The following is a 10867-nucleotide window of genomic DNA, read 5'->3' on the forward strand; positions in this document are numbered from 1 at the left end:
TTTGTTTGGCGTCTATACAAAGGAGTCGAACAATTGTGTGGCGATTTTTACCTTATGGCCTCTATGGTCTCAAAACGCGTTCCTCGTAATGGCAATTTGAGTTGGGGGAAGAGGAAAAATTCACACGGGGCCATATCTGGAGAATACGGTGCTTGCTTGATGAAATTGGTGGAGTTTTTGACCAAAAACTGCGGTTTTTTTTAAATAAAGTTCAGCAGCTGAAAAGCGAGGCGTTTCAAACCCAAAACATCAGTTAAAATGTGTTCGGCCGATCCATATGAGATGCTCAACAACACTGCAATCTCTCTAATCGGTTCACAACGATTTTCCAACACGATCTTTTTCGCCGATTCAATGTTTTATTCAGTAACAGAAGTTGTTGGGCGGCCAGGGATCTCATCATGGTCCAAGCTTGTACGACCGTCTTTGATCCTTTTAAACCATTCGTATACTCGCGGTTGCAAAATACACAAATCACCAAAGGCTTTTTTTAACAGTTTCGGCACACTTGAATCCATTTACAACAGAAAATTTGATGCACGCACGTTGTTCTAATTTTTGATCCATTATAAAAATCGCCACACGAAAATTTTTCGACTTTTTGTATAGACGCCAAACAAAAACTAATCGTACGATATGCGTTAAACTTTGACAGAATGTATATAATAGTGTTGCCAGCATGAAAATAAAAAAAAATTACCGATTGGATAAGCGCGGGAATTCAAAAATATATCTCTCGTTCTTTTTTGATCAGAAGGCATATTCCTACTCTAGTTAGCGAACTAAATCATTTTAATGAAATCTGTCAAACTCGAGTCCCACGAGCAGAATGTGGTGGCTGTAAAAGTTTCACTGATCAAATTTTATAAAACTGAGGATGTTATTGCAATTGTTTATTGAGGTTGTAATCTGCGCATATCATAAGTCTAATCATTATGTCAGAGTAATAAAAAATATATAATCCCTATATAACCACGGCTTTCGTGACCTCAGTCACACAGTGTATCAGTGACCTCACTCCCGCTGATTAGCCATAACCCCATCCCCTCCAATATCTCCCATCCTATTTAGTTCATGCCCTTGCTTTCGGACTGAGATAAACCTAGGTAAATCTTAGATAAACCTTTTTGACTTCACTAGGTATTAAGTCAATTTACTCTCTTTTCTCTCACATGATTACTGGAATGAAGTTTTCACATTTCAATGGAAATCTTTTCCGTTCATTCTTAAGAGGTGGTTTTAGTGAGTTCAAGTCTCACACTGTGGCTTTTGATGCTTTCCACCTATTTCAAAAAAACAAAAAATAAATTATAATAATAATTATTTTGCTGTATTTAGTTTATAAAACAAATATAATAATAATTTTTTCGTTCTAAAATGGCAAATAACAATTATTTTTATTTTTGTGAAATATAATATAAAGCAAATTTAATTATATTTTGAATTTTATTCTTAAAGATGAATAAATACAAAGCTTTTATTGTTAAAATAATAACTACATTATTAAATAAGAATTTATCGCAATTTTTATTGCTGATTTTTTCTTAAAATTTTGGAAATAATTATTATTTTCGGCTTTGGTTAAAGTTCTGATTTAAAGCATACTTTGCAATAAATTATAATAAGCAAGATGTGTAATAAATTATTTATATATATAGTGTATGATAATGGCCTTTTTTGTGGACTAAGAAATAGCGCGCTCCTTTCTCTTATAAAAATAAAGGAGAACCAGAATAAAAAGGATTACTAGGATAATATACCAGGATTAAAACAATCCGAATCACTTATTGGTACCTATACCAATAAGAGATACCACGATTGTATGAACCTATCAAAAGAAAAACTTAGAATCATCACAGGAATCCTAACAGGGCACTGTAAAACACCACCATACAAAACTGGGTAGAAGAGAATGAGGAGTCGGCCACACTTGTGCTGTTAGAATGCCCTACACTAAGGCATATACGAAATACGCTCCTGGGAAGGTATATTCTTACGGAAGAGGCAATAAAACTCTGTAAAGTAGGTTCTATACTACTTTATATTGACGCAACCGGGCTTAAAGACCTACTCTAAGCCCAGAAGGGGACACAATAGAACCGACGGTCGCAGTGCTACATCCCCTAATAATAATAATATGATAATGGCAGCACACTTATATACATACTACGATTTTGTTGTGTTATATTGTATACTGTATTTTAATAGTGTTTCAATTTAATAATAGCAGCTTTTTTTATCAATTATAATTGATAAAGACCGAAAATTTAATAGATTTATTTTTTTATATCCAATCACTATACGGAGTCTTCTGAATGATTATTCCTAAAAGGATTAATTCATTGAATTATTCGAGTTTATGCATATGTGTTATTAATTATATACAATATAGGTTAGGTTAGGTTTAGACGGCGTGTGCTGACAATTGTCAGCAATTTCACTCGGAGGCATATATTGCCCATTGTGATGTGCTCAAAAATTTTGCCGGGAGAGAAGAGTTGCTAACCTTTGTTATCCTTATATCTGAATATATATCCTATATTATGTATTTGTTATCCTAATATATAAGATAGGTTATAAACCTAACGAATTATATATTTAAAAAAAAAACCGATTAACCAATGAATTGATTTTATTTAATTCTAAACAGAATTATTCAGTATTAACTGAAATGTTGCTCTCGTTATTTCGTTTCATAAAAAAAACCTGAAAGATATTTTTGTTTTTGTAGAAAGGAAAAAATATTGTGAAGCATATTTTTGCATACTGAAAAGAGATTTTTAATCGCTCATAAAAATGTTACCTCATCCCCTGATGTGGTCACAACTGCATTTTTAGTGCTTCTAGACTCAAAACACAACGACGCCGGAGGTGTTGTTTTCATATCGCTTGTTCATATTTTTTACAAGATTATTGCCAGGGCAAGAGCTTAAATATTTAAACCAAAACAGTAAAAATTTTTTGCATACAACGGTATTTTTTAACTGCTCTATACAACTTCCGGCGGAAGTGAGCAAATGTTTGGTCAGTAGAGCAGCACAACATCATGCATTCATACTCACACAATTTTTGCGAACTCTTACCAATTAAGCAAATCTGAACCACTGTTTGCAACCACAAATTCATTTCAAGTATTTCAGGCTGTCTCAGCGCTCGGCCCAACATTCATCACAACCGCAAAATGGCGGCTCAGGCCAAGATGGAGCTCGTGCTAACACAATTAAAAAGGCACTTCGAAACGGGCACAGTTGCAAGCAACATTTTTGCTTGCTGTTGCCGCAACTGTTGTTCGCCGGTCGCTGCTGCTGTTATTAATGGTTTTATTGCCCCGCATTATTTATTATTTATTTTTTAGCATGAATTATATCAGCAGTTTCAACAGGATTTTAGCGCCGTTGCACTGTAGGAGTGGACGCAATAAGTAGCTGGCTTGCAACATTAATTTACTTCAGAATTTAATTACAGGTTGCAGCACGAATGTCTTTAGATGTTTTCTGCAGCGATGCCTTCTGAAAATACCGTGGACACGAACGTGTTGATACTTACGACTTTTGCCGCATTTGCATATTATGCTGTGTACAGTACTTCTGAAAAGCTCGAGCTGTGTCCTCAGTTCATTACGCGGTTGAGATGTGTACGTTAACCTTATTTGTACATTAAATTATTTAGCAGAATCGTATTATTTTTAAATTAAAAACAAATTTATTATGTGAACTTAATTTAACGCACTCAGCGTTCGCAACTGCAGTACTGAGCACCATTTCTGTACTTTTCCTATATTGCAAAAAAAATTAAAAAATAATTGCTCTGTAATTTTATTTTAGATCACAATTTTATTTTTCTTCTCAACAAATATTTTGACTTATGGAATGTAAATGACACAAATCATGAACGAATCATTTCATTCGCTTCACATTTAAAAATTAATATTTTTGAAATATAATTTAATTATATTATATAATTATAATTCATGTATAATTGAATTATATTATATAATTATAATTTAATTATATATCAAAAATATGAATTTTTAATTAAATAGTTGACTACTAAAATATATTCTTAATTTTATTGATGATGATTTTTTATTCAACTTCTTCGCTTGGAGTGAACTCAATTTTAATGTTGGTTCTTCCATTGTTACTCAGCAAATCCAACTCCCCTTTGCTCAGCAACATGTAATTGATGTGGTGACGTAGAAAGTGACAAGGTTTTTGTGCCTCATAAATTGGCCTCACCTTTAAAATAGCACTCTTTGAATTCAGCATATTTTCACTGAACAGTGTTAAACACACATTGAACGGCTTGTTAATTTTGGTACCTACCAACCAAATTACTGTCAATAGCAACGACGGATCTTGAACTTTATCTGCTTTGCATTTCACTTTGAGTGGCTTTGATAAAAGCAAAGCAGCCCATGTTGTCAAACTGGCCATTATCATGATTGGAGCATGGTTTTTGTATTTGGCGTATTTTTGATGAAGAAATGTGTTAGCATTGCAAAATGGAAGATCAGGTGGAATGATGATGCTCTTTTTAACAGCAGACACGTATAACACACACCCAATGCAAACAGCTTTAGTCGGCTGTAAATCAGTGTCTTTGAAGTGCATTTTAGCCGTCTGATTGTTGTGAATTTCATTTATTCCATATCTTCTGATAACGTTATCTGTTGTATGCTTGTAGAATATGTGACTCAAGAGTTCATCTGGGTCAAAAGCTTCGTTACAAGCGTCAACAGGACAGCGAACCGGATAGTGCTTTACGCCTAAGTAATGAATTTTTCTTTTGAAAGCTTCCAGTGCGAGATCTTTTCTCTTATCTTCTTGATGCGAATTTTTTGGATCATAATTGTTGTCAGGACCACAAAACCAATGTTCTGGAAAACAACTTGAGTACTAAAAACAAATTTGTATCAAAAAAAATAAAATAGTATTCACAACCATTAAATAAATGATCAAAGATTAAATATTAAAAAGATTCATTTGTCCACTAAACAATAATCATTTATAATCACAATAGTCGAATCTAATTTATGATAAAACAATTCTACGTTAGTATAAATTTTTTAAAAAACAGTGGAAGAGGAAAACAAAAAAGTACCTTTGCGGAGTGGCTAAAGCCGTATGTAATATTCGATTCTTACCTAACGGAAAATCTTGTCATTATGTTTTAGTAACATAAATCACTATAAGGAATGCCGAAAGAGTGTTATATCTAAAGATATGGGAAAGTAGTACTCCTAAAATGCTTATACACGGATGAGAGAGTGATATTATCTTCAAAAGAGTTCAGTCTTTTACGAGTTAGTGCATCTGGGCACTTTTACCCATTGATAGCTGGGGGTTTCTGCAGAGTCGCACCCTTCGCACTTACTAATTTATCTATTTCTCGTGACTATTCGATGATCGAACTAAAGTCTGCGTACCACCCCATGCGGCTAGAGATTATTCTGAGATTAAATAGTGCTATCTAGGGCAACCTGTCGACTTTCGCAAATAGTTTCGGGGCTCTGTTCCTTATGTATTTTTTGACCGAGTCTATTCTAAGGTCTCTTAGAATGTCATTTGTGCGGATGAAGAGTCTGAGAATCTGGCTTTGAGCAGCTTGCAACTTCTGGATAGTAGAGTTGACTACTCAAGGAGTCTGTCAGGAATATAATATTTGGAAAATTTGAAATGCAATAAGGAACTCTCTCCTAATGCTTATGCAAAATAAGCTTAGGGATCCTTAAGAGGTACTAAAAATAAATTTTTTAGATGGTTTCGCTAAATATTTTGTTGTGCATTTATAGTTGGTCTAAATAGCGCTTACAGTCGTCATAAAGGAATATGTAATAAAAATTTGAAGATCTTATTTTATCTTTTATTTGAATCACGTATCAATAAATTTATAATTCAGAAATGTTAAATCTTACCTTCACATTTTCTGTTTCTTTGCGATCTCTGTAAAATTTTGAAATAATCTTCACCTCAGAATTGGAATCGCTCTGGGAAAGTAGAATGTTGTTAAGAATAAAGTGATTATTGTGAACTTTTATTTTTACCGTTTGAGGTGTTTCATCATCAGAATAAATAATTTTTCTTGGTTTTGTTGAAATGACCTTCATAATAAAATAAATTTAATGATTATTCTAAATGCTACAAATTCGAAGGCTCGAAATATATGTAATAATTTATAGAGATAAATTCTACGTAAAATCAAAACTTTGTGAAATAGCAGTTCTGACTAATAAAAAAAAGTTTGAATTAACACATTTCAAAATTAAGTTGGTAAATTGATCAAAAAATTGTAAGGTATTAATTGTATTATGAAATATGAAAATAACAAATTTTGGATCTCATATTTGGATTTTATATAAAAATTAGAGCTTTTAATGTCATGATATCTAAATACAAATATATACTTGTATTATTATCAATGCTCAAACCTCCAGTCATCATTATACGATAGCTTACATAAACCAAACAAGTGGGTTATCCAACCAAGCCTCCAGAATGTCGCTAAATAGCAACAAACCGATACAGTGATGATGGGCACTGAAAAAATATATATATACTTAACCCTATAAACCTTTATTGATGGCGAACTACCCCAATTTTAATACACAATATACAAGTTGATTGTTATTTTTTCAATAACAATCGACACGTAATTTATATTCCATAAGTTTGGCCATTTCAACGTATATAAAATATTTGAACCCTACATGAAAAATTCTTAGATTCAGTGATGCACGCAGTCAGTGCTAACAATTTTTTTTATTAAATTTCTAAAATTATTTTTTGAGTTACAATAATGTGTAGTGTGTGTTAGATGTCTTTAAATTTTAAAGAACGTACTGACCACCATTCTTTACTCCATAGCTCTATATTATTTATATGAGTTATACAGTAAAACTTTGTTTTCGTGACTTCACTTACTATTTTGATTCATAATCTAAAAAACTAATTGAACTTTAATTTTGTTTGTGTTCCATTGATTTCTTACTTTCTACGTCAACCTATTGTCAGGATGAATACCCAGATAATTAGTTTTGTTTGCTTGTAGAATTTAATTTAAAAGCATTATAAGAAACTTTTCCTAATTTAATTATTATTTAAACAGATTCAATTGTTAACATTTATTATCCATTTAGCCAACCACCTCTCTATAAGGCTAAATAAGCCACCAAAAAAAAATATAGTAGCTTCTGGATGTTGTCAGGGAGATATAATTTCCTTCTTCGTCAGTGCCACACCTTGTCAAATGCTTGAGCAACATCTAATAACTGACGTTATGCGAACGACTCACTCATTTAGGGATCCAATGAAAATGAACTCATCCTACTGATAGAGAAATTGACATCCATAAGTCGGCGCTATGGATTAGGATTCAACACTTCCAAAATAAAAGTTATGATAGTTGACAGACAAAATAACAACCATTTAATTACTTATGATCCCTCATAACTAACACTAGCGGCAGTTTAAAGAAATTAAACGTCGTATAACAGTGACAAGATCTGCAACAACAAAACTTTTAAAAGTATGAAATGATAAAACAAAATCTACAAAATGATTTCCAACTCATATCTAACCTGCTATAGGGGCTATGTAGCAAGGCGATCAGGAGCTCTGGAACAACTGGTTGAAGAGGGAAAAGTAAGCGGAAGCAGACGACGAAGATAGTCTTTTACACGTTCAGTGGATCAATTACAATCTCTTCTTCGAAAAACGATAAGTGAAGCGATACACTGCACAAAATCGAACAACATGGCGCACCGAAACAAAAAGACCGAAGGATTGATAAAAAAATATATGTGTCGGGTCATTTTTATTTTATCGTCATAATGTAATGTCACGTCACGGATATAAGGAAATAATTGTTAAGGAAATAAATGTTCTCTAAATTTTAAGCCCTACAGTAAAATTTAAGAATAATCTATTTTATATATGACCATTTTGGAAAGAAACGATTCGACTTATAGAGACTTCGAGTAAAAGAAGTGTATGTAAGAATTGTATGTTAACCAGATTGCGCTCTATTTAGTTTGAGTTATAGAAAATTTGAGTTATAGAAGTTCCGAGTTATAGAAGTTTGATTGTATATCAAAAATGGCAAGATTCTAAAATATTTTTGTTTCATTTTTCCATTTAACATAAAAATCTTATTTTGAACTTAATTAATCAGAAATTTTGGTGATAAAAGCTTTAAAAATTTTTAAGAATCTTCTATATTATACCTAAACGGTTTGTTTATTGCAATTTTTTTATAAGTGTATCAAATATTGATAAAAAGTACAGACCCCAACATTTTGTAACTTAAAATACCCCACAAAATTATAATTTCTTACCTTATCCATTATTTTATTTGTAACCAAATATACTTGCTTCTCATGATCAGTATCTTCAATACTTTTGGACATATCTGATTCATTCATACTTCACACTCTTTACTGAATAAATACTTTCAAGCCAAAAAAAATATATAATTCCAAAATAAAAAAAATCCTTTCAGAGAATATTTAATCTCCAAATACGAAGCAATTACATTTGTTTATAAAAAATCAACTATGAAGTTAAAAAAAAACAATAAAAAATGTCAATAAAAAAATACGGGTAAATACGGGTAAATCGATTTAAAAAAAAACGTTCAGGATAAAAACGAAGATTGCTATAATAAATATATAATATAGATTTTGGTTTCAAGAGCAACAGTGGCTATGTACATAGGAAGTAAACGAATTGAACGACTATATGCCGCGGTCACCAGTCGCGTCAAGGATCCGTCACCAAGTGTACATCAAGAGACTCCGACTTTGCTCTAGGACGAATAAATATATAAATATGGGACTTCAATATAGAAAAATATACTAAGCCAGGAGTTCCTATCCCCGTTCAAGATTTCTATTTCTAGTTTTCCGGCCATATGGATATTTTCGGCAATTGCAAAGCAGAGATGCTAAGGAACGAAACATGATACAGGGTGCTTCAGGAAACCACTCGGAACACCTAAACAATCTGTGTATATCTGTGTACATCACTGTGTCGGTTTGTTGACGCCATGCTGAATTATTTCTGTGCTAAACTTTTTAATAAACCAACTTCTGTATGTACGTTGATTACGTTCTACTAGGAAGAAAGCCAATATTCTTATTGAGATACTCTGTAGAGATATCAGTGTTGTGGTAGTTTTGCTTACGGGTCACACCTAATTACGGAAGCAAGCTAGAAGATTACATCTCCCCCTCCCATATTGAGGATGAAAACTGTCTCACATTTGCTTTTATTTGCACACCATATGTGCGACACAATTTTGTAATTTAAGGGCCTGCATTTTTGGAAATCTTGGCGAGCTGAAAGACTTCCACAAAATATAATTTTAAGCTTTGCCAAAGGCTTAAGGTGGTTTTTAAACAAGGTGGTTAAACAATAACACAATTGACCAATAGGCGTAAGTGCATCCATTGGATCGCTGGAATAACCTGACCTAACCTATGGTCAGTTAGCAACACAAAATATGTGCCATTTTCGCAGTATTGCGGTCCGTTAAGAACCAATGTTTCATGTATTAATATTTATAATTATATTTTACAATAATAAACTCTCAGTTGTAAACGGTAGAAACTTTCTTCACAGTACCTGACTTTTTCTGGGGACGCTCCACTTCCAAAATGCTTTTAAGCTTAAAAATATTTAATATTAACTATTTTTTATGAGCTACCAAAGCAGACATTAGACAATCCATTCGCGACAACTATGAAAATAACAACATTCTTCCCTTCAATTGATTTGACAATTCAGATTTGATAATTCAGATTAAGCACCCTTTAACAATACATCCTTGAATATGCTATTGTGTACACCCTTTCAAAGAAATGCTTAGAGTATATTTCTGGCCAAATTAATTTATTATCAACTGCACCATCCTGAGCTAAACATTAGTTGATCCCATACTAAAGTATTCGATTACATTCTCTAATATTCAACGGAAACTCAAAGATTTAGAGCAAAGGACACTGGGCTTAATCTCAACATTTCTTTTAATTTAACCACTTCCTCCTAATGCACTTATTCTGTATCTGTTTTTGCATTTGTTTTGTTATTTTATCTATAGTACTTGACATCACCAATGAATTGAATCATTATTAGCAATGTACTTGAAGATGAGTGAGTGAATTCCATTTTAATTCTAATAATCAGCAAATACCTCAAATCGATTGACACACTTTTGTTCAAATACCTTTCAATTACTTTAATTTATTTGTTCTAATTTGTGAATGAAAATTATCAAGTGGCGTTGAATATTTGTGGGCTTATCAATAATTCAGTGAAGGTTTCCAAGTTAAATAAACTCGTGCACTCATCTTACTAATTGCAATCGTTGAATCCTTTTAATCACAAATCGACGATTTTTTGTTAAGTCAATAGCAAGTTTGGGAGTTTAATTGCCACAGATCTGCGTCGACCAACTTAAACTGAACCACAATTATTTCTACTTTTTGACCCATATTTATTTTCCATTTCAGAAGGATTTCTCATTTCAATACGGTTTTTTTTTTCAGAAATTCCTTTTTTCCATTTTTGCCTCCATTTTATTTAATATTCAAATCGTGGTTCAAAACTTTTGGAAAGTTAATTTACATTGTAATTTCCAATTGGGCTCGTTCATAAAACCCAGGAAATGTTTCGAAATAATTACCCAACTTTTTTCAAGTTAATTTATCAAAAAAAAAAGTAAGAATACCTACATTTATTTCGACAAATTACCATGATTCAATAAAAGCATATTTGAATTACATTTGGAAAAGGGCAATATATATTCTATGAAGAAATCATTTGCATTTCATAATCGGAATAATTTTAGTAATAAATAAATTTTTATA

General features: G+C 32.2%; 1 protein-coding gene across 1 annotated transcript; it reads right to left on the reverse strand.

Moving 5' to 3' along the window:
• Positions 1 to 4035: 4035 nt before the first annotated feature.
• On the reverse strand, positions 4036 to 8540 carry LOC119668793. The gene is made up of 4 exons (XM_038078434.1): positions 8336 to 8540; positions 6047 to 6103; positions 5918 to 5989; positions 4036 to 4898 (listed from the first exon to the last, which is right to left on the reverse strand). Exons 1-4 carry the CDS (start codon positions 8420 to 8422, stop codon positions 4086 to 4088), a joined length of 1029 nt encoding a protein of 342 aa, XP_037934362.1. The 5' UTR covers positions 8423 to 8540; the 3' UTR covers positions 4036 to 4085.
• Positions 8541 to 10867: the final 2327 nt, after the last annotated feature.

The sequence above is a fragment of the Teleopsis dalmanni genome, chromosome 1, assembly GCF_002237135.1.
Source record: "Teleopsis dalmanni isolate 2A chromosome 1, ASM223713v2, whole genome shotgun sequence".
Classification (NCBI taxonomy): Eukaryota; Metazoa; Arthropoda; class Insecta; order Diptera; family Diopsidae; genus Teleopsis; species Teleopsis dalmanni.

What these genes read in the sequence shown, in the direction of transcription:
- LOC119668793 (XM_038078434.1), bottom strand. Translation starts at nt 8,422, where the DNA reads ATGAATGAATCAGATATGTCCAAAAGTATTGAAGATACTGATCATGAG. An exon ending in ATGATGAAACACCTCAAACG is followed by an intron (nt 5,990 to 6,046) that starts GTAAAAATAAAA and finishes CTACTTTCCCAG; the next exon opens with AGCGATTCCAATTCTGAGGT. An exon ending in AAGAAACAGAAAATGTGAAG is followed by an intron (nt 4,899 to 5,917) that starts GTAAGATTTAAC and finishes ATTTGTTTTTAG; the next exon opens with TACTCAAGTTGTTTTCCAGA.